This window comes from Corvus kubaryi, unplaced genomic scaffold (genome assembly GCF_017639235.1).
Source record: "Corvus kubaryi isolate FWS band 111438036 unplaced genomic scaffold, C.kubaryi_AGA036_p1.0 37300, whole genome shotgun sequence".
NCBI lineage: Eukaryota > Metazoa > Chordata > Aves > Passeriformes > Corvidae > Corvus > Corvus kubaryi.
Genome location: NW_024581093.1, coordinates 18750059 through 18777821, shown reverse-complemented (window position 1 = coordinate 18777821; position 27763 = coordinate 18750059). Strand labels below are relative to the sequence as shown.

The 27763-nt window shown below is 45.4% G+C and overlaps 1 protein-coding gene across 6 annotated transcripts in view; it reads left to right on the top strand.

The window, feature by feature from the left end:
• KCTD15 (potassium channel tetramerization domain containing 15) overlaps nucleotides 1-27763 on the top strand; it is a 46836-nt gene that overhangs the window by 1716 nt on the left and 17357 nt on the right. For 2 of the 6 annotated variants that reach the window (XM_042027684.1, XM_042027683.1), the window contains exon 2: nucleotides 4512-4687. In XM_042027684.1, coding sequence (XP_041883618.1) covers nucleotides 4524-4687 — 164 coding nt within the window. In that variant the 5' untranslated portion in view covers nucleotides 4512-4523. Of the gene's footprint in view, nucleotides 1-65; nucleotides 161-194; nucleotides 281-2939; nucleotides 3098-4511; nucleotides 4688-14978; nucleotides 15206-27763 lie in introns of those variants that run through there. The other 4 variants (XM_042027686.1, XM_042027687.1, XM_042027682.1 and 1 more) reach the window with 4 other exon arrangements.

Below are 27763 nucleotides of genomic sequence, written 5' to 3'. Positions count from 1 at the left end.
GCTACCAGAGCTCCAGAGGGAGCTCCCCCTTTACCCTCCCCCACCCCCCCAAAGTTTTGGGCACGATCTCCTCTGTCTCTCGGTGCAGTGTTCAGTAAAGCAGCGTGGAGGTGTAGGCAAATGTTTACGGACTTTTAATTTTGGAGCCACCGAGCCCAAGGTTTGTAGCCCCCCCCGCCCCGCTTTGTCTTTGGGCTGGGAGCACGGCGTAGGCAAGTTGTCTCGGAGTGGCTCTGGAGGCAGACCCGAGCGGTCGCCGGCCCTGTTCAGACAGACAAAGGTAATTGCCCAGTCTGTGGCTGTGTCCCTCCGGCAGCGCCGGGCGCAGGCTGGGGACGCAGACGCTGCCCTGGAGTCACGGGAGCGCCGGGGGAAACTTCTGGCCCGCAGTGCTGAGGATGGGGCGGTCGGGGGGCTGCAGTGGGTGGTTTTACCCCTCGTGGGTCTGCTGGTACAGAAATGAAGGTCCGTGGGGAGGAAGAGCAGCTTCCCCGAGGCCCCAGCAGCCCGGGAGCAGCGGCGGTGCCGGGGGGGTGCAGCCGGGCCGGGTCCTGCAGCCCGGCCCGCCCCCACCCCGGCTCCCCGGGAGAGCAGCTTCATGGCAGGTCCGTAAACCTGCCGTTTTCATTTCACGTCTTAAATGTGCATGAAGGAATTAAACTGCACGAGTGAATAACAGCATTAGTTTCAATTAATTTTTATCCTGGCAACAATAAACTTTAGAAACAAAGCGCTTTTACATCCTTAATTAGTCTTGCTTCCCATCTGTAGTCTTTTAAGTGCCTGCTCCTTGATTTAACTTTGTCCCTCCTTCAGAGCCGCCTCCTTTTTTATTCTTTTCCCTTTTTTCTCGTTCCCCCTTTCAGACTGCTGCCTGTTTCTTTCCTGCAACCTTTCACCTCCCTTGTCCCTATCTGTCTGCTCTGCTCTGTGCTGTTTATTTCTCCTGTATTTTCCCAACATCAACAGCAGTATTGGTTACCATGGCCCCAAGCTATGTGCAGAGGTGGGAAAGCTTCATCCGCCCAAAACTTCTTACACTTTTGAAGTCTTTCTTTTAGTAGGATCTGAAATGTATCATCTAGAGTGTGTATTAAATGAACAGTATTCCTGAAGGCTTTAGAGCAAGAAAGGCAACACCCTGGAAAATTCTGCAGTCTTTCAGCATTCTCTGCCCTAGGGTTATAGCCCTGGGCACGGAGCTGAATGGAGCTCTTACAACTGCCTTCTGTTTACCTTTTATGGTTAAAATAACAGCTTAGCAAAGAAGCAACTTCATGGAGAAACGATTCAGTGAAATCATCTCAAGCTGTAGCAGCATAGCTAGTTTAATCACCCCTAGAGAGCTGAACAACTGTGAGCACAATGGGACACAAAATCATTTTGTGTGTAAATGAGCATGGCATTGTGATTATTTCACTTTGCATGGGCAAATAGTTTTTACAAGCAGTTAGCTTAGGAAGGCAGAAAAAGATAAGCTGGCTCTGAAAGATCTTGGTGTGTAATGTTTGAAAAACTAAATATTCACATAATTTGGGAATCAGGCTCTATTGATTTTGCCTTCAGCAGGTTCCTGTGTTACTTATTAGAGCAGGGTTATTGCCTGTGCCACTAGTTGGGATGGTGTATCCTGTTGTAGGCAACTAAAGAGCAAGGATTATTTTACATGGTTTAATAAATGAAGTTTGTTAGTGTTTCTGCGATATTTACCCTTAAGGTTTTAATTTTCACATCCATATTAGAAAATATGTGCATAAAGACATTCACTGGATAAATACATTTAGGATTTTGCTTTGTGCATAAAATAAGTACATTACTCAGTGTGATGAATTTTAGCTGTGTGTTACATTAAGAAGAGGAAGGAGTCCTTAGAAATAGGGTTACAGTACCTTAAGAAACAGGGGGTATTTATTTTTTTTGGAGCAATAGTGTCCTTTATGTAGTGCTTAGCAATTTTTCTTCTTGATAATTTGCTCATACAAAAATGATTGAATTCCATAACTTTAATAAAAATCTAGGATTCTTTTTTTCTAATATGAGTCCTCTCCAGCCAGAGGAAAAGCCAGTGTTTTAATTCCCCTTTTCCTCTCCCCAAAAGCCAGTGGCACCCTCAGTAAGTATGAAAAGCCATAAAAGTTTGAGAACTATTTTAGCTTTCCAGTGATTTTCTATAATTAAGTGTTTTTTCAACACATGCTCTAGCTGAGAAATGCCAAAAGCAGAGGATTGTTCAAAAGGTCCCTCCAGTGAATAGTATAAATTAAATATCTACTGTGTGAGTATGGCCTCACTGAGAATCTCAGTCTTTACAGATCAAGGAATTTACTGGTATACTAACATTAAACAAAATCCTAAGATAGCCGCAGTGTTTAAATATGCACAAATAGATTTGTATCACTTGATCTTTAGCTATCTGTGCATATTTTAAAATCGAAGTCTGTATTTCAAGACAAATGGTTAAATGTAAGACACATTTACAGAGAACTGGAAGTCCTTTGATTTCATTTGGAAATTGTAACAAGGGGTGCAGATGAGCCCTAATTAGACTCTTGTTTTGTGAAACTGCATGAGATTTATTTCTAAGGCAGCCCTGTACCGAGCGAGGTCTGTACCTTTATCATTAGTGATAATGGTTGGGGTCTGAACAAAGACAGGATTGACATTCAGCCTGAATCTTCTGACCCTTTCATTTAAGTGAGGGAGTAGAGACTGAACATGAGTTTACAGTGCTCTTTGGTAAGAAAAAAACCAGCAACCTTTGTCTGTGTTGGCAGACATATGAGTAAATATGTTGCTAAAATACTGTAGGTACTTACACACTGAGTTGTTTTTAAAAGTTAGTTGTTTTATTTATGCTATATGACATATTTACTGAAGGTTGGCCACAACAAGCTCTTGTGGGAAACAAGAAAGCAACGTCTTCAGTCATGAAAGGATTCAGTCACTTTCCGTGAAGGTGGTGCTGTAGTAAAAATGTTAATGCCCAATTTCGCATCGGCTGACACAGAAGTCCTAGGACAGAGTTGGCATTTGCTTCGTGTTCGGTGCAGATGTCCATCCAGCCTCTGAAGAGAAAAGGATGTGGATTCATAATGGGGTGATGTATTTCTGTGCTGTAGATGCAAGAAATTCATAGGAGCTAACCAAGATGAAATACAGTAAATGGAGATGTTGTGATGACTTTGTGAAGCTGTTCAGATGTATTAAGATTTTTTAATCCCTTTCTCTATAGCTTGGAAATTATTTTAGAAAGAATGTTGTTAATTTATGTTCATCAAGTGGCATAGTCAGGCATCTCGTGCAAAATACCGCTAAGAGAAAGGCAAGACCAGCTGTAGATTTCTAAGAAATATTGTCAAAGTAATGTGGGAGAAATAGAAATTCACTTTGCAATGCTGCATGTAAAGTGCTTGTCAGATGTAAGGAAGAGCCTGGGTGCTTGGTAGCATGCTTGAGTTACAAAATACCAGGAAAATTAGATTATATTCAGAAATGTCTTCAACTATAATGTTTTGCATATGTTGCTTTCCCCATAAGGGGGAGAATGGATGGACATTTTCTTAAACTTTTCTAAAAGGGTTTTTTTCCGTTTGACATGTGCCGTCTGCACCGATTGAACTGAAGTCAGCTTTGAGACACACGTTTGGTGCAGAATAAGCTGTGCTTTTCTTAAGAAGAGAATTAAGGAATTTTCTTTTGCTTGGTTGTCCTGTTCATTTTTAAGACATTTCAGTATTTTTAGCTTTGATTTTGCTGAAAATTTTGGGATTCAATTCAGTAATTTCACTCATTTTCCAATATTTTTAGGGCAGGAAACATTAAGTAAATTGTGGAATTTATAATTTCACATGCTAGATCATGCAGTACTTTATAACACATCTTGTCCTGAACGTGTGGGTCAGTTTATATATCTTTCTGTTTTCACTACTTCCAGTTATTAATTGCTTTCAGTGTGAAAGCTTATTAGTTGTTTAGGTCTAATATTAAGGATTAACTGAAAATTATCCATTTATTTCACAATTATTGAAAATAAGCTACAAAATTGATCTTAGTTTGATGTGAAATTTATTACATGTATAAACTAAATGCCTTAGGTACTGGGGAAGTCACTAATTTAGAGGTGTCTTGTTACTGAGACAAACTTGCAAAAACCCCCTGAATCCCAATTCACAAATTGGTTATTCGTTTGTCAGGGGATATTTCACATCTAACACATAAGCCTGCGACCTTTAATTAGAATTTTGCAGTTTGTTTTATGCCCCTTGAGGCTGACACCTTGAAAATTTTTTTCTTGATTTCTTATTGCTAATAAGCATCTTTCTCTTCCCCTCTGGTACTCAGAAGAAAATGATGCAAATACACTTAATTACAGTGGTGGCAATAATTTGTTAGCTGAATATGTGATCAGGCAGATGCAAAAATGATCTGATTAGATCTGTGATCACACTGGAAAGAAAGGTAACACACTGCTACATTTAAGAGAAACTGTTCTTTTTGCCTTCCCGTTGCAGGAGGGAAGAAGCATGTCCCGTCTGTCTCTAACACGGTCCCCGGTTTCTCCTCTGGCTGCTCAAGGAATTCCTCTCCCAGCTCAACTCACCAAGTCGAACGCTCCTGTGCACATCGATGTAGGAGGACACATGTACACCAGCAGCCTTGCTACCCTGACAAAGTACCCAGACTCCAGGTAAGACCTTGGTGTTTCCAGGCTCGCTGCCCGGTTCTGTTCACTGCATGGACCTGTGAGGGATATTTCAATGCGAAGTACGATTTATTATATATTCACCACTTATGAATAATTCAGGTTCCGATTTATACAGTAACTTCACTGGGGTTCTGCAGAAAAAAGGCCTGTACAATTTATATATTATTTAGAGAGTCTATTCATTTTCTCTCTCAACATCTTCTGCGCTCTGCTAATGCGTTTGAAGCACCTGTTGGTGTCCTGCCCTAGATTATTTCCAACTGTACCAGGCAACTTGTTTCTTTCAGATTTAGGGGGAAAAAATTGGTTTTTTCTTCCTCAAGGAGAAAGAATGGTTCTACTACTGTGGGACTAATGGATGCTTCTGTTGGCCAGCCAGAATCCTGACCTCACTGGTAGCTGTGTGCCTCAGCAGCCAGTTCCTTTGGGCACTGCCTGGCTGACCCACTCTGGCTGCTGCAGCTACAGACTGGATTGAATTCCTGTGTGTTTAAATGTAGTGCCTTGTGCTGGACAGGTTGGTGACATGTCTGGCAAGATTTATATAGATCTGGCCAGTATTATCTCAGGATAGACTCCAGATATGCCAAATTGGGAATAGAAGTGGCATTAGATTATATTTGTGTATGATACGGACTCTCTCTATTGTTTACCTGGCTGCCAGTCCTGCAGGCTCCTGGGCCCCATGAAGGGTGGGGGATCCTGGGCAGCATGGAAGGCGCTGCTCTGTTAGGGGTTAAAGCACATTCATCGGAGCAGGACGTTAAGAGGTGCCTGATCTTCATTTACAGTTATGATCACTAAACCAATTCAGCTTTTTGTCATTGAGGCTGCTCATGGTCCAGAGGGTGACTTCCAGAGGCTGAGTGTGAATGCCTGGCACGGAGCCAAGGGCAGGTGTGGCTGTGCCGGGCCAGGGTGCCCAGTGCACTGTTGGCTCCAAAGCAAACCAATGCCCAGATTTTGTTGCCAGAGGTTTTGTTACCTTCATGGCCAATATTCCATAAGAAAGAGAGAATTATTTTTGTTTTGGTATGACAACCAGTGTAAAGATCTAGTTTCATCTGAAGATTTTTCTTTTAAAAGAGGTGAGGGGTTTTGCAGATTTGGCAGGTTTGCAAACAATAAATGACATTTATGGAGACACCTTGAAATGCCTCTAATATCATAAAGCATATGGCTGTGATTTCATTCCAAGGAGAGGGAGCTGCTGAAATTCTCTATGGAAGAAAGCCCAATTATTAAAATACCTATATTTTATGGTCAGACCAAAACAATATGATTTTTTTGATAATGTCTGTGTGGTACTACTTTAATCATAGATAGAGAAGAAATCTGTTTAGTGGCAAGAGATATATAATGGCGAAACAGACAAATGCTTCGTAGTATTAAAAAATACAGTGAAAATTCAGCAGTTGTAATAGAGTGACACATCTGTTTCCACATTTTAAAATATTGCTGCTGACACTATTTTTAAAATATGCTCAACATCAAACTTACTTAATAAAAGCTTCAGTTATGGAAGCTTTGGAAGAATATACATAAATTCACAGATTTTACTTCAAGAGAATAGAGTACTGATCCAAAATATTTTTCTGCTTGACAAATAACAAAAGCATATTTCTTCAGATTTTGAAAGTACAAAACTGACCAGAGCTCACATGCTGCCTGATGTTTTGCTGTGTAGTGTCTTTTGTTCATATTGCTGTGTTACCTCATAAGGCTTGAATGCTTTTTCAGCTGCTCTGCTCAAACTTCAGTTCTCACTGAAGTAAGAGCTTCCAGGATGAAACCTGTAGACGACATTATTTTTATAGCAAAAGATAACCCTTCACCAGCATCCCAAGTAGGACATGTTGTTTGATACGTTATGAAGCTGGATGAAGGCTACATCTTAATTTATTATCTTACTTTCCCTTTTTTTTTTTAATATCACTTGTTTTTCTGCAGTGCTGCATAGTAGACTTAGTTGTAATCCCCTCATTGAGTCTGGCCTGCTTGCATTCCTGGTTAAGGCAAAGTACTTGCAGTTATTCCCGTGGGGATGGTTGGAGCTCCTGATGCTGCTTCACTGCTCTGTTGTGTATCTTCCATGTGGCACAGACTGTCCTTGCAGTGGTGTGGCTGGGAGGGGATTCCCAGGTCTCTCACAGGGCAGGAGGAAGGAGATAGCTCTTCTGAGCAAAATATCTGGAAATAAGGCCAGGGCACTGCTGGCTTCTTCTCAGAGGTAACATGTATGGCCACATAGAGAGGCACGGCCATACTGATCCACATGCAGAGCTTTCTGGATTATTTTGGACAGCGTGTTAAACTCTTGGTTTGAGCATGAGTTCAAAAGCTTCAAACCTAAGAAATCACAAAAAATTTGTAGATTGTATTTCAGCAAAAGATGTAAGCATATGCTGAAATGCGTTGCTAAATCGTAGCTGCAGTCACATAAAATAGTTTGTGCTCACTGAAATTTAAAACAGTGGGAATAAACTTCCTTTTTATTTGTTTTACAATTTCTATTGCTTTCTCTATGCTCCCAGATCCTTTTAGCTTGTAGGCTTTTTAGCATATACTGCACTTGGATTTTTAAGGACACATGGATTGTGAGCACGTGTGTAAATGCAGCCCGGATATGCATACACAGAAACACCACATGCTGATGGAAAACAGGGGAAAAAAATCACCAAGTAGTGTTTAAACCTCCTCAAAATATTGAGGAGGTCCAGTCCTATTCAGTCCTGAGCAAACTCAGTTCATGTTGACTTCAGTGAGAGGGAGGAGCTCCCAGCAGCTGGCCAGGTCAGGCCCAGCAGGAGCAGGTGTAGGTATGACCAGTTCCTGCCTACGCCTGCTCTGCAGTCACCCCTCTGGTGTGATACAAATGACACCTGACAGCAGGCAGCATGATGCATTTCTTGCTGTGATCTGGTAGGAGTGGCTGTGCTCTGCCCACTGGGCTGGCTCTGCGTTGCTGTGCCAGGTTATGGATGTGGTTGGCTCTGATTTGAGGAGGAAAAGAGCCCAGTTTGGGAAATCTTACTCAAGTTAGTGAATGGCTGTTAATGTGAAGCCAGAGACCAAATCTTGTGTTTTAGAGATCCCAGAGTTGTTTCAGAGCACCTTTGACAAAGTCTTTGATGTTGTTTGTATTAGTGCAGCTGCTGTGATCAGAGCATTTGTCCATTGATTAAATTTGCATAAGTAAAGGGTGCCAGATTAGGCATTAAAGGGGGTAGATGTTCTCTTTCCAGTAAATTTTTATGGCCTACATAAATTCTCTTCTCTAAAGAGGAGAAAACTTGAGCAGGCACAACTGTTGCGACAAAGGAGAAGAGGGTTAAACAGCCACTGTCAAAGGTGATTTCTGAACCACTCACACTCACCCACTACTCTTGCACACCTTTTGAGCTGGCTTTTTGAATTAAACCACACACAAGAAGAAAAAGCTGGCCTTTCAGAGGGTGCAAGGCCAGGGAAATGAGAAACAGAAAAAGAAATTGTGATCAACAACAGCATAATGATGGTGGTCTCAGAAATTACCTCACAAATAATATTATTATTCCCACATCCTATACCTACTTGAGGCCATTTCCATGCATACCCAAAATTGCCATTAAAGTTGACAAGCTTTGAAGGTACAAGGAGGTTGATGTTGCCTTACCTGGATCTGAGGCTCAATTTCAATAGTTTGTTTTCAAAAACTTCTCCTATTTGGACTCCCAATTCTTGTAGTTCTGCATTACAGGTAAAAAAAACCAAACAAAACCAAACAAACCAAAATACTCTGTTGAATTCTAGTGACTCTTACCATCAGCATCTTATTTCTGTAGTAACTGGCTAAGTAGACAAATTATTCATCTTCGTAGCATTTCTTCTGGAAATTCCATTCCTGTTTTCACTCAGAGGACCTCTAAAGCAGCCCCTTCACACGTTGACGCTTGGATGTGGATTTATGTGACAGATTGTAAAGGCTGCAAAACCTCTAGCACATCTACAAAGTGAGTTGCAAATTGTATTTATCCAACAGAGTGAGACAATTTTTACATTTAGAAAACAAACCTGCACCAAAAATCCAAGCTCCTCACATGCAGTCAGGAATACCCAAAGGCATTGCCAGATCCCCCAGTGTTACTCCCACTGAACTCTGGCAGACATCTCATTGACTTGAAGCAGAAAAGAAGTAGAACCTCCAAATCCCTGTAGACCACAGCAAGCCTCAGCTTCTTGATTTCACTGGAAATTTTGATACCACTTTGAATTTTTGTTAGAAAGCGGAACAAGGTTTTTCTTTAGAAGCCTGTCCTTTGCACAGTCCTGAATAGTGTCTTTATCTCAGAGAATTGCTGTGAGCTCTCTCTTGAGTTGTTCTGCTATACGAGGTAAATATATTTACCTTCCATTCTTGGATAGTTAGTGTTTGTGTATAACCCTCTGTTAAAGATACTTCTATTTGTTTTAAGAGCTCATGCTTTCTGTGGCATTATTTATGACAAAAGGGAGCAGGAATAATTTCTGTTGAAGCACTGCTGTCCATGTGGGAACAGTGTGGGCACACAGAGCCCAGAGAGGCTCCCCGATGGTTTGTAGCACTCGGGGTTTGGGAGCTCTGCTCCAGCCTTTCCCCTTTGGGAGAATGCAGCTCCTTGGCCCTGTGGCCCGGGGCAGCTGAGCCAGTGCCAGCACAGTGCCCCTCCTGATCTCAGCTCTTGGGCACCTGGGCTCTACCACCCCATCTCTGGAGCCTGTGCCCTCCAAAGAAAACCTGCACAGGCTTTAGTATTTGTTTCAGAAATGAATGACCTCTCTACAAGACAGTAGTTTTCCAGGCATATCCCTGCCTCACCTTCCTCTGAACCCATGGACTTTTTGGTGATTTACAAAGGAGTTCCCTAAAGCATGTGTCTTCTCCTCTGAATGTTTCAATGTGACAAAACACATTGTCATTCATCTGACCGCCCCTTAGACAAGCTCTCCTACCAAGTGACTTGATTCTAGCTACTCTCTAGGTATCTTTGCGTTTTAATTCACCTGGCTTTTCCTCCAGCACCTCCATCTCTTTGGTTGCTGTAGCTCGGCACTGACACCTGAGATCTGCTTCTCCCCCCTCCTCTGCAGCCACACCAGGCTGGGCTGAGTTCAGGGGAATTCTCTGCTCCAAGTTTTAGGACCCCTCTGTTTTCCCTGATGGAACGTGATTACTGACCCTGTACAGCTGGATACAGTGGTTTCATAGCTCAGACACACCTACTGAGAGCTACAAGACAGATTTTCCACATCATCCTTTATGTGAAGGGCTCCATACTGAGCCCCACTCTGCACTTCTTGGGAGGGAGCAGGGAAATTCTTAATTTGCATATATTCAGGATATATAATTCTCCAGATTTAGCTGGCCTGAGAACATCTCATATATCTTGCTCGTGCATTCAGTGTCAGTCTTATAATAATTTATTTGCTAATTTTCCATCAAATCTGTGTATTATTGAGGTTATTGCCTGAAGACAATGTCCAATTAGCAAATTTTGTCACTTACCCCATGCTGGCATTTAGGGTGTAAATCAATGATTAAGCAAGGCCTCTGCTCAAGACAGGTTAAGTGGGGTGAAGGCCAGACATGTTCCTAACCAGTGAGTGTTGGTGGCTGTGAAAGCACAGCACAGTTGAGGGCAGGATCCCCATCTGGAGTGGTGTCGGTTCTTTTGGGACAGCACAGCCTCCTGGCAGCTGTCCTGCACCACTGCAGTTGCATTCATCCTGACTTAAGTGTCTCCCAGATCTCTCCATGCCACTGTCACTCCGTGCTGCTCACCCACCCAGCAGCTGTGCAGTGTCTGGTCCCTCTTCAATCCCTCCCTCATCTCCCACACGCTCTTCCAGGCACAGTGAAGGACATAGGGGCACATTTCAGCCTCTGTAAGACACCACTCTTCCCACCCAGGTCAGCTGTTTGTGGGGTGACACCAGGCCCTGACAGTCCCAGGCTGGGGACTGTCGTGTTACCCAAAGGCAGTTTCAGAGCCGGATCCAGCACCCCACGTTCCAGCAAAGTGCTACAAAATGTGCCTGCATGTGAGCTGCAGCACAAAGCTCATTAATTTTAATAGCTATTGTGAACTTAACCCATACACAGACTTTTAAGCAAAGCACCTGAAGAGGCAGGAGCAAGTGTTTTCCCTGCACATTAGGAATGCTCTGAGAGGCAGATTCTAGGCATGGTGCAGGAGTGGTAGCTCTGCAGCTCTCAGTGTGGTAGCTCTGCAGCGAGGGTGAGCCTGCCAGGGCTCCCTGGGGCTCTGCCCTCTGTCAGCAATTGGGTGTATGCTGCAGATGAGAACAAGTAAAGGAGCCAAAACCCAGAGGTTTTGGTTATATGCAGTGCCTTTTCTGAATTAACATATGAATTCTCATAGAGATTAACATAGTTTTTGGATTCATATCATGCACCTGAGATTTAGATAAATCTTTTGAGTTTTTCTTATCTGGTCCTTGACTGAGCACGTATTTCTCTGGTTTCTAAGGGAACTTTGACCAGCAGAACCCATAAGATAAAAACCCAAAGGAGGGCCTTTCCCCCTTCCCATCCTCTGTCTCCCCCCAGTCTGTCTGTGGATGTTGTACTTAGTAAAGCAGAAGTTGGAGCAAGCAAAGGGTCTCCCTTTGCCAGGCTGCTGTATCAGGTGGTGTAAGATGAACCTGTCTGTCCCCATCTGCAGAGCTGGTTCTGTACAGGTGCTACATGGCCAAGGTCACACAAGTCCTTGCAGCACTTTGATAAGCTCTAGGAAAGGTGTGAAGTGTTTGTTCCTACAGGCGTTGTGTCCTACAGCACCGTGTGTTGCTGCTTGGAAACATCCAGCACAGCTCCTGGACACATCCAGCACAGCTCCTGAACAGGGGGAGGACTGGCCAGAGCTGCTACAGCTTGAGCTGCACCATTCCCAGGTGCCAGAGGAGGAGCACGTGGCTTGGTCTCTATGGAAAATAAAAATAATCTGTAATAGGGATGTAATTACAACTGGGCATGATGATGTTAGATACCCTGTCTCTATCTGTCACTAACTGGAAAAAGTCCTGGATGCAGTGTCTGTCAGAGCCCATGGGAGGAGCACACTGTTACAGCAGATTTCTGTGTGTTCCCTGTGTTGTTGCACAGCTGGAGCAGTAGCTTTGGTGGTAAAGGAGAATAATCCCTGTAACCCTAACCCTGCTTCCCCTTGACTTAGGGAGATGGGAAGGAGGGAATTTATATGAAAACTGATTCTTCAGACCTGTATGTGTCCACCTCTCCAGGATCTCCTACTAACTGGCATGTAGGGAGCCACAGCAGAGCTGAGCTGTCTGCTGTGATAAAGGTGTTTGCTCCTTCCTGGACTTGATAACCACTACCTTGCCCAGCCACAGACTGGGACCTGCCCACAGGCTCTGGAGAGGAAAGCAGAGTTTAGCCTTTGGGAGTGCAAATCTTACTGTAATTGGGTGCTGAGATTGGGTCCTGTTGGTGAATGAATTATTTGTGTGTTTACTTGGAAAAGTTGAAATGTTCAAGAAAATACTGCCTGGCTGGTCTCCAATGAACATTTTTTCAGAAACTGTTTTTTCCCTGTGTACATTTCCAGCCTGGGTTGTGTGGAGTTCTAGGCATAAGTGGGTGTTACGGTGACTAGGAAGGGGCAGACCAAACTCCTTATGTGGAGGAGCAGACAACAAATCAATATTCAGATGACTTAGAGAAGTAACATGGTTGTGGTGCTGTGCCTGGCACAGGTTGTTCAAAAATTTGAGAAAATTGCACAGTCCTACCCAGATAGCAGCTTCCTTGCCTTAGCTAGTCAAAAGGAAGGGCAGGCCTGTCCATGCAGCTGGTGCAGCCAGGCTGTGAGCAGGAGGGATGTCATTGTGGCCCCTGAGAGCAGTCCAAAAGATGAACATTGGATGGTGTGTCCAGTACCTCTGGTGCAAACCCCAGCTGACCTTGCCCTCTTTTCTGCTCTTCCCTTTCACGTTCTGCAATGACAATGTGACTGTAGCTGAGTTACACTTACCACATTAGTAATTCCCACCCTTCATACTTAGAACAGGTTGAAAACTAGTCTGGTTTACTAAAAAACACAAAGAGAAGCCAGCAGACAAGGAGACCAAAATTTCAACTTTTTTTTCATTTAGCACTCTGTATTTATATCAGTTTCTGAGGTTAGTTGGTCAAGTTTGGTTTGTCATTTTTTTTGCTTCTACTTTTGGTTACCACTTACCTGACAGGGCACTTTGGTACCAGCAGCATAATTTAAGTATTTTTCAGCAGTCAGTTTCGGGATGGTAAGAGGAAAAGCATTAGCAGTGTGTTGTGAGAAACCATTCCCACAGGATGCTGTAGAAGTAACTGTCTGTTCCTTTTAGTTGCTGCAAATGGAGGCTCTTTTCTGCTCAACAGTGTGGTGTAAAGTACTGTAAAGATGCTGTACTATGAAGTGTAGCATCTTTACACTTAAAACAAAGGGGGATCTCCTTTATTGATTGCTGCTTCATGTGCTGTGCATCCAGCTCCCTCATGGCATGCAGAGGAGTTATGTAAAGATGCAGGTTCAGTAGCTTTGTACTGGAAATGGTGTCCCGAGGTCACAGCTCACCACTGCACCACTGGAGCTGACGAGGCGTTACCCCTTCATAGCTGGTCTTTGAACACACATCACTGGTGTTTGTCTTTTGATTCATAAACTTTGGATTTATAAGACCCTGCAATGGCAAGTAGACCTAGTCTGCTTAGGGGGATATTTCATGAACTACATAGGAAGTTTATAAAACAGGCTCCCTAGATTATGAAGAAAGGGGGTATCTGTTTTGTAAGGAACATGTTATGAAATGAATTTGTCTCTAGGCCTAACTTAATTATTTTAATGATCCCACTGGTGGTTGTCGTAGGTGTCATTCTGTGTGCATATTGTGACCTACATGCTTGCGATCATTTGTGAAATCTAAAGATTTAAAAATACATTGGACCTTATTATTTCCTTGCCTCCTTCCACTGAAATAAATGGAGGTGGTTTGGATATTGGTATGTTGGGCCAGGTCTCTCTTCCAGTGAAGTCAGTGAGAGTTTTACTGTAAGCTTAAATGAAAAGAAAATGAGCCTTATTGTTTTAGAAAATGAGCCTAATACTAGACCTGGCCAAAATAATCCTTAGTGTAACCCTGTTGTCCTCTGTGGAGTTATACCAGGGATTGATCTGGTGTGCTGCGTGGTGAGGAGTTACAAGAACCTGAGCACTGCAGTAAGATGCTTCTGCTGGGTGTCCACAGTGCTCAGTCTCAAAGACATCTGAGGGTGTAAAATCAACAGTCAGATGAAGACAAAGTGTCCTGCCCATGTGGGTGCATGCACAAACCTCTCCTGGCCTTCCCAAAGACATGACTCAGCTGGTTTTGAAGGAGTTGCTTTAAATTTTTATCTGTATAACTGAAATCAGAATTAATCTATTCATGGGTTAATGAAATCTTTAAGAACAAAGTGCATATTTAAATAGAAGAAATATGCAGGCATGCAAACACAGGATTCATATGTGAGAGCAGAAGGGAAGCTGGATCTCTGGAGCACAGAGTAACAAGCTGGTATGGAGGATGCCGGGCAGGAGCTGATGCAGGCTGTGCCCCATGCTGCTGTTACCCTCATGAGCTTTGCTAAGTTTTTGTTATGTGAAATGTAATATATTGATGAGCATAGCTAGGCCTTGCAGTACCTCAGCTTGTTCCCATGTGCTGTTCTGACATTAAATGCATAATCTGATGACAGGAACAGGTATTGTCAGTCACTCTCATCGCCGGTATAACTCCAGTGATACACCAGGTTGGTGGCTTTCCCAACCTGAACTTGTAGATGGGAGAAGCTCCAGAGCTGGAATTAAACTCCAGAGTTACAAACTCACATCTCTCTGCTGTGTCCACCAAGCTGACTAATCCTTCATCTCAGCTGCTGTGATTAGCATGTACTTCAGTCTTTTTGATGCTTAAAAATGAAATGACATCTGTAAAAACTTTACAGGGGTTTGTTTTTACCTGGCTTGCTCTCACTTGAAACTCTGCCAGGCAGGGCAGCTCTTAGCTTCACAAGTGTGCCTGACTGGTTCCTTCCTGATGCAGGCACTGACAGCTGCCTGCCTGTCAGAGCTGGGCACCAGCACACAGAGGAAGAGCAGAGGAATTTGGTGTTCACCTGTACTGTGTTAAATTGACTCTACTGCAGTATGGTATGTGCTCAAAGGCTAAAATTGCTGCTTTTTTATCTGCTGAGGATCACATAAAGCAAAACCTGGGAGGAGTCCTGCACATGGATGTTGGGAAGTTATTATGCAGCATTTGCACCGTTCCTCTTGGCCAGACTCAGAAGGAATCAGTTGGCAAGCACTGGAAACTGAGATTTGCACCATAAAGCTGAAACGCTGAAGGAATCCCAGTCCAAAGGGCAGGCTCCCGTTCCGCCTCCCTCCTAATGGAGTGCAGATGCTACCAGTGCTGCAGGTAATCCACTTAGACCTGGGAGACGCTTTTGCAGCAGCAAATCTCTCTCTTGAGAAAGCAGACAATGAAAACCGGGGACTCCGTAACCTCTTTGGTGTCATACTGCGTTAGGCCAGCGATTTGTACCAGTGCAATTTACACCAAAGGCTGCAGCTTTGGCATTTGGGGAGCGTGGTGTGCAGACTGCTGCCTGAACTCTGCCCTGACGAAACTCACATACAGTTCCATGGGCAAATTTGGCTAGTGGAACTCCATGGGAACTAGTACATGACAGTAGAGAAACTGGGTCCTCTGCTTGTGCCAGGGTTGTGTGGGAGGGAATGAGGGCTGAGTTTGGGCCAGTAGTACGTAACGCTGCTGTTGAATGAGGAAAAACATTCAGTAACTGCTTTGTAATCCTACAGCGGGGGGGAAGTACAGCTTGCAGTTAAGACCAGTTTCAAACATATTTCTTCTTTGTTTCTCATCCAGTTGTATTCTGTTTGCAGGCACGAGGGTTAAAATGGGGGCTTGCTTCTGCTTCCAGTTAAATCAGAGGTTGTTTTGGCCTTGACTTCACTGGAACCAGAATCAAACCCATGACCAGAGTACTGTATTTAAGAACGAATTTCTCACAGTCACATAAGAAAGTCAGGTTCAGCTTTCAGTAGCTCATCAGAACTCAACAGTTAACAGTTTACATATTATTTTAAAGTTTTTGATGAGCTTAATTCTGTAGGGCAAGTGTCCTTTGTGCAGCAGGTGTATTGCTGTCTCCTTCCCAGGTGTGGGTTCCTTCTCTATAGCCCCTAGACAGGGGCTCCTCCTTTTTTTGGGAACTTGGCTGTGGAGGTGGGCTCTTCCAGCAGACGTGGTGGTGGTGCGTTGCTTCCTGTCTGTCCCTGCTCTCCAGCTGCAGAAGTGGAAAACCTGCTGGAAATTCCTCTTTGTTTCTGCTCATCTGCCAGTGGTTCAGGCTCACCAGCAAAAAACTTACACAAGTCTTCCTACCCAGTGTGGCTCTGTAGGCTTTGGGGATTGTTTTACCTTCAAAATAGCTTTTTAACAAGTCATTCTTGATGTGTTCAGTTTCTTTAAATGAACAGCCAGGAAAAATACATTGGGTACAGCTTAATCAAATGTAAGAATAAACAAGAGAACAAACATTATTTGTTCATCATTTGAAGCGTGGTAATAAAATATGGATAGAGAGAGCTGGATGCAACTTCCCAATCACACACATGCTTGTAGAGAAACAGGACCAGTGACAGTCTCCTGTAACTTCCTGCAGTGTCCTCATTCCAGAGCAGGTGCTGATGTGAGCTCTGCTGGAGGTGTGCAGTACTGTAATGCAGCAGTTTTACATTCTGGGACTGGGCAAAATCGGTGTAGTGTTCTCAGTGGAGGACAGAAGGATGGGCTGCAGGAAAAGCAAATGGAGCAAGGATTTAAGACAAGGTGGGTTCTTTCTGAGTTATTGTCAACACCAGGAGAGCTGTACCAGTTCAGTGGATCAGCATACCAAGGAAATGGCCGAGCAGCATGGGCAGCTGCTTGTAAGCAGAAAGCTAATTTACCAGTGCCCAGAGAGACTGGAATCGTTCCTTTTCACAGTACTGGGTAGTGTCCCAGTGCAGCGCTGGGCCAGTGTGGGCACCAAGGGTCACTGGGTGTCCCTGCTCAGCCCAGGCCATGCAGAGCTGCAGAGTCCTGGACAGCCTGTGTCTGGGAACTATTTCCTGTGAATCTGGAAATAAAGGAGAAATCACAGGAAAAAACTGCTCAGCTTTCATATGTCTGGGATTAGAAATTAACAGGCTGTGACTCCAGCAGGTTAGACATTCTAGCTGTTCATGTGAGCAGTGTGTACCAAAGCCAATGTGTTGGTTGTCACCATTTGTGCTATAAAAGGTTGTGAAGCCCTTGAGTCAATGATATCCCTCTTTCGCCTACTGAAACATCCTGGTTTCACAGCACCCACACATGCAAAAGATGTGGAAGGCCAGACTCACAACCTGAAAGGGAAATTAGTTCCATTTGAAATTTTCCCTGCCTTCACTGAGTCTCAGTGGGAGTTTCACTCTTGACTTCAACAAGCAAGGATTTAGCCCATTTATATTATAATATAACTAGTGCCTGCATGTTTTCAACTTCCCAGCATGCCCAGTTGTACTGGGGTGTTGGTAATGCAAGTAATGTCCACATTTGGTCAGATTGAAAATTGTAGTGAAATACTCAGTTATCCTCCACTGGAAGTTACAGAAAGAAGGTGAGCAGCAAGAGAGCTGGCGTTTGGTGCAGCCCTGCTCTCACCAGGGCCCTCCTAGCTCCCTGATCAGGGGAAAGGGGTGGTTAAAGGAATAGCAAGAAAAGACTTGTACAGGCAGGAATGTTTTATTTGAATTGTGTATCTTCTCATGTATTAATTTTCTTGAGTGTCTGCAGCTCGTACAGAGTTTGAGCTGCAGTGAAGTTCTTGCGGGATTGGGACCTGTGGAAAAGCAGGGAACACTTTGGGAAACTAAGATGCTAGTTTTGAATTTTGGTTTAAATTAAAGAATTTTCTTCTGAGTTGATTTTCATGACCAGTATTTAGTGTAAATTATGTGTTGAGAAAACATGAGGCCCAGAACCCTCACAGGCCTCAAATCAGAGCAGCAGGAACAATGGCATAATAGAAACAGGATACAATATAAATTTATATTAATGTTTTTAATCTTCACCAACTATTTAGGCAAAAGATCAGTTAGAATGAAGTAAAAGGCACAAGGAGAGAAAAAATAACCTGAATGTTATATTGGAAAAAACCAATAGTATCAGAAATCCAGCTTACATGCTTCTTTAACTTCAAGTGTAAGTCCACAGTTTAAAGCAAAGAGAGGAATTCCCAGACAGATGGGTGTTACCTACAGTGTAGTAACAGTAGGTAACTTCTGTGTAGTTACTGGATCTCGGCATATTTCACAGAAAGAATAATATTTAGCTCCTACCCTAAACATATTCTGTGTTTTGAAGGCTCATAGTGTATTGTAATATTATTTGGTTACTTCTATTAAAAATATGCAAGTTGGCCAGACTGCTGTTCTCACTCTCCCCAAATAGTGCTTGTTAGGAGCAGGGGTGGCAGAACTGGCCTGTCTTGCACTACAGTAGCAGCAACCTCTCTGCTTGGATTGGGATGCTGTGGGTCCTCACACCTGACATGGTCAGAGCCCTGTTCTGGTCATGGTTACTCCAGAGCAGCTCAGCCAGACCAAGCAATGGGAATCGTATGGTTTAGCATCACAAATCATGGGAGGCTCTTTGTCAATGGCCCTGGTGCAAAAGATGTACAGGCCATGTCAGTGGCAGCTTCTAGAAGTGAGAACTTTCTAATGAAGAAATGCAAACTGTAGCTGTATTTGAAAGTTACGTTTTTTCCCTTGTTAAGCACAGCAAATGCTTTTCATGACTGATGAGTTAAATAGGTGTGGTGGGATGCTGATGTGTGTGTAGCAAAAGGGTTCTGTCCTCTGTGTGTGTCTCTGCTTCCCTTACCTATGGATGTAGTGATGTGCCAAATTAAATGAAAGGATTCGTGATACAGCAATTAACATACTCGAACTGTTTGTTTAGTGAAGTATTTTAATAGCTGTTAACACACTAAAATAGGCAAACTCTTGAAAAAGGCAAATTGGAATCATTAGCCTGATGAGGGGTGTACTTCCACCATTACTCGTGGCTCAGCAGCACTTTGCTCCTGTTGGTCACGCACGAGGCACGTGGCAGCAGCCAGGAGAAACTGGCTGCTGAGAAACTGGGGATAAGTGACCAGTGCTCATGGGCCTAATCCCAGTGAGGTGAAGGGTTTAGGGTTAATGAAAAGCTTGGAAAGGAAAGCTTATGGGTATCTCAATTCCCTTAGTATTTGGTCTGCTCATGGTAATTGTTTGACCACTCCTCCTCCTCCCTGTTGGGATGTGTGGCTGAAGGGATGCAGGGTCAGAGTGGCTCTTGACTATGAAGAGAATTTTTCATTCAGGAGAAGACACAGGCTTCTCTGCCTGGGTTTAGTGTTTCCACTTCCTTGTTTTACCTGCTAATTTATGTCGAGTTGATACTGTTTCTACAAATTAAGAGATCTGTGTAGCGCATCAAAGTATGAATACACACACATTTCCAGGAAATTATGTATCAAAGTCATCTGCTAAAGTGTCTTAAATGTGGAGATAGGCTATTAACACAAGCATCTCTCACCCTTACCATGAATACTTGGTGGTATTTCAAAAATAATAGGTAATTTCCACTTCAGTGGATTTTATTACCTGTTGCTCCAGTGGACTTTAATTGATAGTAACACTGAACAGAAAACACAATTGTCCATGGCTTTCTTTTAACTACAAAATCCATTATATACCTAATTTTGCTTTTTTAGTGGTGGCATAGAAAGAAGAAAGAAAATCCTTCCAGAGCTTCCTAAAAATAATTCTGCATGGTAGATTATAATGTTCTTTATGGATTATTGACTTTTAAAAATACATGTTGATACTATATAGACTAGCTCTGATCTGTTACAAAAATAGATATTGTAGTCTGAACAGCAAAATATGAAGTATTAAATCTAGATAATAGGTCCTGCAGTTCCTTCAGGTGCTTAATGGTTGATGAGTGTAATATCCTTCAGAAGCACGGCAAAGTGAGCATATGGCTCAAAAAACTCCTATGGCATTCCAGGATCAGCACTGGGAGGCAGGAACAGGAAGTTATAGGAACTGGAGATGGATAAACATGTTATCTTGTGAGTTACTCCTTGTAGTGAGTTGACCCTGGCTGGTCTCCAGGTACCACCAGAGCTGCTCTCTCACCCCCTCCACGGCTGGACAGGGGAGAGAAAATACGATGAAGGTTCATGAGTTAAAGAGCAGGAGAGATCACTCAGGATCATCACAGGTAAAATAGGCTGGAATTAGAGATATTAATTGGGTTTATTTGTAACAAAATCAGGATAATGAGAAGTAAAATAAACCCTTAAAAACACCTTCACCCTACACCCCCTCCTTCCCAGCTCTATCTCCTCCCCTGATGGCCCAGGGAGACAGGGAATGAGAGTTTTGGTCAGTTCATTCCCCATGGCTTCTCCTGCTGCTCAGGGAGAGGAGTTGTTCCCCTGCAGTGCTGTGGGGTCCCCCCTGTGGGAGAGTTCTCCAGGAACTTCTCTGATGTATCTCCATCTCATGAGCACCAGCTCTCTGTGAACTGCTGCAGTATGAATTTTCCCCACGGGCCCACAGTCCTCCCCAGACTGCTGCGGCGTGGGTCACTCTGCCATGGGGTGCAGTCCTCCAAGGCCAGGCTGCTCCAGCCTGCACCAGGGCTCCCACTGGAGCACAGCCTCCTCCAGGCATCTGTCTGCTCTGGCGTGGGCACCTCCCCCATGGGCTGCGGGTGAATCTCTGCATCCCCCGTGGATCCCCAGGGCTGCAGGTGGATCTCTGCATTCCCTGTGGATCCCCAGGGGCTGTGGGTGGATCTCTGCATCCCCCGTGGATCCCCGTGGGCCGCGGGTGGATCTCTGCATCCCCCGTGGATCCCCAGGGGCTGTGGGTGGATCTCTGCATCCCCCGTGGATCCCCAGGGGCTGTGGGTGGATCTCTGCATCCCCCGTGGATCCCCAGGGGCTGTGGGTGGATCTCTGCATTCCCCGTGGATCCCCAGGGGCTGTGGGTGGATCTCTGCATTCCCCATGGATCCCCAGGGGCTGCAGGGTCAACAGCTGCTTCACCTTGGGCTGCTTCACCATGGCCTGCAGAGGAATCCCAGCTCTGGTGCCTGGAGCACCTCGTCCCCCTCCTTCTGCACTGCCCTTGGTGTCTGCAGAGTTGTTCTTCTCACATGTTCTTACCCTGCTCTTCTCTGTCCACAATTACAACTGTGCAGTAACTTTTTTTCTTTCTTCTTCTTAAATCTGTTATTGCAGAGGCATTACCACCATTTCTAATTGGCCCAGCCTTGGCCAGTGGTGCATCTGTCTTTGGAGCTGCCAGGGGTTGGCTCTGCCAGACACAGAGGAAGCTTCTGGCAGCTTCTCGCAGAAGCCACCTCTGTAGCCCCTCTGCTACTTAAGCTTGGCCATGCCAACCCCAAACACTCCTCCACCCTTCTGCTGAGATTGGACCGTACTGCTTGATGCTCTTGTTAAAAATGGAGGCTTTAGTATCTCTGTTTGTTTCTCACAGGCCCGTTTTGTTTTGAACATCTGTGGTAGCTCACTTGTGCCATCAGGGACGGATCTGGGGCTGAGTGATGCCAGGCAGTGCCTGTAGACACTGGCACCTGAGGCTGCCTTGCTGAAGGGTAGCTGTTTGCCCCAGCCATGTGGGAGTATTAGGAGAAGGAGACAGTGGTCAGGATGTCTGGAGCACATGGAGTGGTGGGTGACCTGTGTGACACCACAGGCTTGATGCCTGCACTGCACTTGGGACTGGAAGCTGGTACCTGATCCAGTACCTACTTTTGCCAGAAACTCCTTTTGGGGGCACCTCTCCGTGCCTTCAGGCACACGTGGCTCTTGGATGTCATGGTTTGCAGAGCAGCAGTTTATACCCAAAGTTCAAGACTCAGACTCTCACACACAGCTTTTCCTCATCACTGTCCAAACAAAAGATGCTTAAAATTCTCCCCAGCTGAAACACCCTCCAAGCCAAGCAGATGCCTGCAGCAGTCTTAGGTGGTGAAGATGTTGTCTTTGATTAAAGTGGAAGAGCTGCAGGGGCAAAGCCTCACAGGGTTTCTGCAGTGTAGGACAGCCAGGTTGGGTGGGCACCGACCGTGCTGCAGCTCCTGCCTCTCTTCAGTGCTTTCTTCTCTCAGCTGGAGAAGGGCTTAAAATCACTGCTCAGAGAACAGGGAGGGAAGGTGTGGTACAACCATTCAACTGTCACACTAATTGTAGCTGAAGTTTTAAACTGAGGCAGATCAGAAAACCTACTGCAGGCAGATGCAACTTTTAGCCACGTTCCTCGCAGTCCAGGGCGTGAGAGAGCTTGTGTGCTGGCAGAGGCAATGCCTTCACACCTCTCTCTTGTAACTAATGCCAGGCCAGAAGGTGGATGATACCCATCCACCGTGTTATCCCTGTCCTCCTCTGGCCAGCCTGGCCTGCTTTTCAGACAGGCTGAAAGGTGTTTTAAGGTACCTCCCTGGGGAAAGTTGCAGGTGCTTTCCCCATTATGGTTTGCTTTGCTGGGAACTTACGCACAAATCCAAACAGTTTTATAGAAATAATGGAAATAGGAAAAATGCTACTGGGAAGGTCTGACAGCACTGCCCACTCAACCTGTGCTGCTTCAGCTGGGCTGTGGCAGTGCCAGCAGAGAACTGGCTCCTAGCACGGGCGCTTCAGAGGCTTTCCACAGTCCTTTCCCAGCAGTTACTGCCTTGGGACAGGACAAGTAGCAGACTCCTGACAGACACAGCTATGCAGGCAGCAGTGCCAGACACGGTGTAAGGCCTGTCAAGCACCTCTGCTCCAATTCATGGCATTTTTTCTCTTCCAAGCAGATAACAGTATCTATCCTACCCACTCTGGGCAAATATTTAGGAGATAAGCAGCACTGTTTGTGCTCAGCAGCAATGACTGGACTCTGCTCATCCGCTGGGGATGCTTTGCTAGCGTGTCCCGCAGGGTAGTTTTAGGTCATGCTCAGTGTCCTGCCTCTAAACAATCCTTTCTTCCTCCCTGTGGCTTTTCCCACAGCCACCTTCTCCTTCTCCAGCTCCACAGCCAAGCCCAAATGCCAAGTACAGCTGACAGCCCCCATAAAGCACAGGGAGAGCTGCAGAGCTCGTGTTGGCTCCACTATGCATTTGCACTGAGGACAGGAGGGCACACAGAGGGGGCAGGTTCAGCAGGGAGGACACTGGGTGCAGCACAGACCTGCCACATGTATGCAGGACCCACAGACAGGCATTTCTCCCTTCCTCCCCTGTCCTCCCATAATACTAGAAAAGAGACATGTTTTAATGACAGTTCACTGAAATGTGCATTCCCTGCTGATTTGACATTGGGCAGAAAAAGTGTCTACAAAATCAATTTTTAATAAATGTAAACAACTAAATTATGAATGACAAAAATATCACTGAATAGTTAAATATTAATCATGTAATTACTTAAATTAATACTTTTAGTGCAATATTGAGATGGAGAGTTCTGCTTATGCTGTGTCACTGTGCTGGCCAGACTGGTGCACAGGGGACGACGACCACAGTGGCCCCCATAGCAGAGTGACCTGAGGGCCAGTTGCTGGTTGTCCCACAGGTTGCACAATACTGGCTGCTCTTCTTAAGACCTCTGGAATCAGATTTATTAGCAAAGAACTTCTATCTCCTGTTCAAAGTAAAGCTGCCAAGAAAATGGCTAAACTGGCGCAAAAAAGAAAGCAAACTGCCCCACCCCAAAAACTTTTCTGTCCCAAAGTGCCACGAAACTTCCCAACAGCTGTGTGTGATGTGCAGACCCACAGCTGTGCTCAGTGATGATCTTTGGGAAGACCAGAGGTGCTGTGGAGGGAGCTGGGGGTGCCAAAAGCCCTGGCTGCTTCTGAAATGGAGTTGGGAGAGTTGATGAAGGAGACGGTGTGTCGTGAGCTCTGCTGTGGGGGCTGGACTTACTGCCCTGCAGGCCCCCTCTGTGCTCCTGCCTCAACAGGTGCTGCAGGGAGCCTGCAGGCTGGAAAATTGGTCCCCAGGATTCAGAGGGGTGGGCAGCCTTCTGTAGCAGCCTTCTGTAGGTACTTGCGGGCAGCACAAGTAGTTTCTTTCCTTGCCCAAGAAACTAAGAAAAGAATTTACTGGCACTCTTGTCCTTGTGGGTTGGCTGACTGTGTTGTTTGTTTTTAATCTAATAAAAGAAGATCTTAATATCATAGTAAAATTGGTACAAAGCTAGAAACTCGCCCCTTGGCATTTTGGCAAAACATTATTGAAAATGTAAAAGCCTTTAGCAGAAATAACAGAAGCACAAAGAAACAGTAGGAATGGGATCAACAGGTGGTGTTCTGGCTCTTGGGAGAGACAGAGAAGTGCATCCAGCCAGGGCTCGAGGTGCCAGGCTGGAGGCTGGACACCAGCCCGGCGGTGGCTCTGCAGCAGCGGTGGCCAAGGGCAGGGACCCTTCGAGGGCAGCCCTGCAGAGCAGTGACCAGACAGCTGGGAAGAGCACCTTGTTGGGAGGGCAGGAGCACCTGAGGAGGGAGAACAGGCGGCTGGGAGGATCTGTGCACTGGGCAGATGGTGTGAGCATAGCGGGACCTGGCCAGGGCAACGGAGGCAATGGAAAGACATGCTTGGCATCCTTAGGCTTGCAACTGCTGCAGTTGATCCTGGCTCTGTCTGCTCCCTGTATGGAAATTAAATATTGGACACAGATTATACGAGTGTTTCTAAATTAGAAAGTGAAGCATCTCTTTCAAAAAGGTGGGAATGCTGAAGAAGTGTTCATTGTTCAGACTTGCCCTTTGCTGTAACATCCCAGTGCAGTTCTTCTTGCCTTGTCTCCTTTTCCCTGTGCCTCCTGCCTCCTCACAAGCATCACTGGAAGTACCATTCCTGTGTGCCATAAGCGGCTCCTGAAAATGGCATTAACTAATTTGTCCACCAGTACAGGTTGCCATGACCACTCATAAAAACAACGGGGGTTACTACTGCCCAGTCTGAGCTGCAGCAGCTCCCCATGACTTTTAACTCATGGCACATGGTGGGTCACTGGAGGGAGCAGCTTCCTGAGGCTGCCAGCCAGGCTGGTACCTTATTTCTGATTGATCATCAGTAAGTCTGTACAGTGCAAAGCCCTTCCTGTCCCCCTGCACTTGCTGACTTGCCAGCTCCCTGACAGCCTGAGTGCATTTTGCTTCTCTGCTTCTGTGTGAGTCATTTTGTTCTGGCCGCCAAAGACCCATCCACAGAGAGCTTCATGTCCCGGTGCAGAGCATGGAGCTGCTCTTTTCCATAGCTTTACACATGGTGAGGAATCATATCAGGTGAACTGTCCATTTGAAGCTGCTGTTTGAGTTCATTTTGTGCTGTCCCAGCATTGCATTTTCCGATGAACTTTTCCAGGTATGGTTTAAACTGGCGAGACGGGAGAAGCAGGAGCACTTTCCACATGCGGCATTACAACATGCTGCAAAGAAGTTGCTTCTTGGAACATAGCAGCCCCCTAAAATGTCAAATAAATCCTTAAACTATTCATCACTCTGTTTTTGGGGTGGCAGTTAAGTCTTTCAACACTCTGTGAGTTTCTTTCCCCAGCAGTAATTTTGCTGGTGAAGAAATACAGCTCAGGGCACTCCACAAAGTGGAGCCTCAAAATTCATGTTTTGTTTTCATTACCAAAAAAATGCTTTACTACATTAAAGAGTGGCCCATTAAAATTTTGTACCCTGTCTTCTCTGCACCCTGTCGTTGTTGGCAAACCTTCCCCTGTGCCCGTGCAGAGCCGAGCAGCTTTGCTTCTGCAGACTCCACAGAGAAAGGGCAGCAAAGGGGAGGAGGGTTCAGCCACAGCTCAGCTTGTTTAGATGTAAGATCTCAAAACTTCCAATAGCCATGCAAATTTACTCAGTAAATGTATGTACTGAACCTTAAGCTATCAGTGCTTGCTCTGCTTCCAGTGTATCCCAGCACAGCACACTGGCAAAGGAAATAAATTAACTGTCTGGTTCCTGGAATAAAATGTAACACTGTACACAGCAGTATATTTAACTGTCTTGGGCAAATGGCCCTAAAATAACAACGAAAAAGAAAACAATGAATTACAGTAGTCTTACTGAGCCTTGTGATTATATAAATTAAATGTTGCCAGGTGAACTGGATGGTATTCTCTGATACTGTAGGAATGCCAGAGGTTGGAGAAAACAGTAAATGTTATAATTAGGGTTTAGGAGAGCAGTTGGTTATTCTCACAAGTAACTCAGACTAGCTGTATGCTGGCATGGGCATGAGAGCAGGCAGTAAAACCTGGAGTTTCCTTAATTAAGAGGGCAGAAAGGTTTTTAGCAAAATTCAGTGAAGACTTACTAAGTCCAGTTTTATTTAGTATTTCCACAGTTTATTTACATAGAAATGGCGCATTAATACATTTGTAACTATATTAGCAAGTTAGAAGATCAGAGCAAGGGACAGCTGTGGGGAGCCCATGAACCCAGGGCCAGCTGCGTGGGGCACAGCCAGAAGCACCAGCAGGGCAGTGGGGCAGCAAACCTGCCCCTTGCCAGCGCTCACATGGGCACTGGGGTCACTCACAGATGCTCCCCACGCTGCTGGGCCTGAAAGCTCGGGGTGTGGTGGTGGTGCTGGGAGGAGGGAGGCAGCAAGACTGTGGCTGCTGCATTCGTCAGCAGTGCTGGACATCGCCTCTGGGGATGTTTGTTTTCCAGGGAAGGGGAAAGCCCTGCCCTGGTCTCAGCGAGGCACACGGGGGATTTCGTGGGCGATTTGAAGGGGTGGCTCGATAGTGAAATCCAGCCAGCTGTGGGATAGTCTCTCTGGGAAATGGAGGAGTCCTCACTGGCAGGATTATTTAAGACTCGACTTTGAAAGACGAGACACTCTGCAGTTGGGAACAATGCTGCACTGTCAGAGAGATGGACTCAATTACTTAATAGGTCGTTGCTGTCTGTCTCCTGCGTTTTCCCTTTCAAGAACATATATTCAGCTGGGTTATTTCTCATGGGAAGACAAAGCGTTGTGAGAGAAGCCAGGCATTTGGAAGGGAGAGGCTGGAGGAGCAGCAGCCAGGCAGATGCCTGGTTTGCTCTCTGAGGAGCAGGCTCCTCGGGACTGGAGAAGCTTGGAGTGATGTAGCTGATGTGGTACTTTGGTCCTGTAATCAGCTGATCCCTCGGTCTCATAGGTCTTGCTCCTGTTTTCTCTTTCTCGCAAAAGATTTGCCTTGGTGCTCTCCTCCTGCCAGACTCATCCCTAGGACTGCTGGTGGTGGCACTGTGGTCCCACAGGCTGTGCTGTAGATGCTGCATGGGCCACTGGTTTCTGTTTTTCCAAAACATTCTGCATTGGGTGGACACTGGCAGGTCCGTACAGCCCATCTCAGTGCATGGGCAGCCTCTCCTTCAGCACAGAAAGGCTTGGATGGTGTTTGATCAAATGACAGCCAAGCTGGAGGTAAGCTCGTGGCCAGGAACCCATCTCTGAAGTAACCACTTGGTTCTCTGTTAGCAGGACGTGGTGGATAGGGATGTATAACAAAGCCAGGGACTCGTGTTCTCACCAAAATCACTCTGCCAGCCATGGGCTGAGCGTTCCAGGGTGCTTTTGTTGTTGGAGCCATGGGCCTGCCTGGCAGCCCTGGCTGAAGGCAGCACGAGCCTGGTGCCAGGGCAGCCGTGGGGCCCTCGCTGCTGGTGTGTCTCACTGCACACACACCCAGGTGCCTACCCTCGTGCATGTGTTTGTCACCAAATTAAGATCCTGCATTACCTTATGCACATTGAATTGTTGCGCCTAAATTGGTTGCCCTTAAGCCCCAAGGCAGTAATGAGATTTTGTCTCTTTTGCCCATTTCTTTTTCTCTTCTTTTTTTCA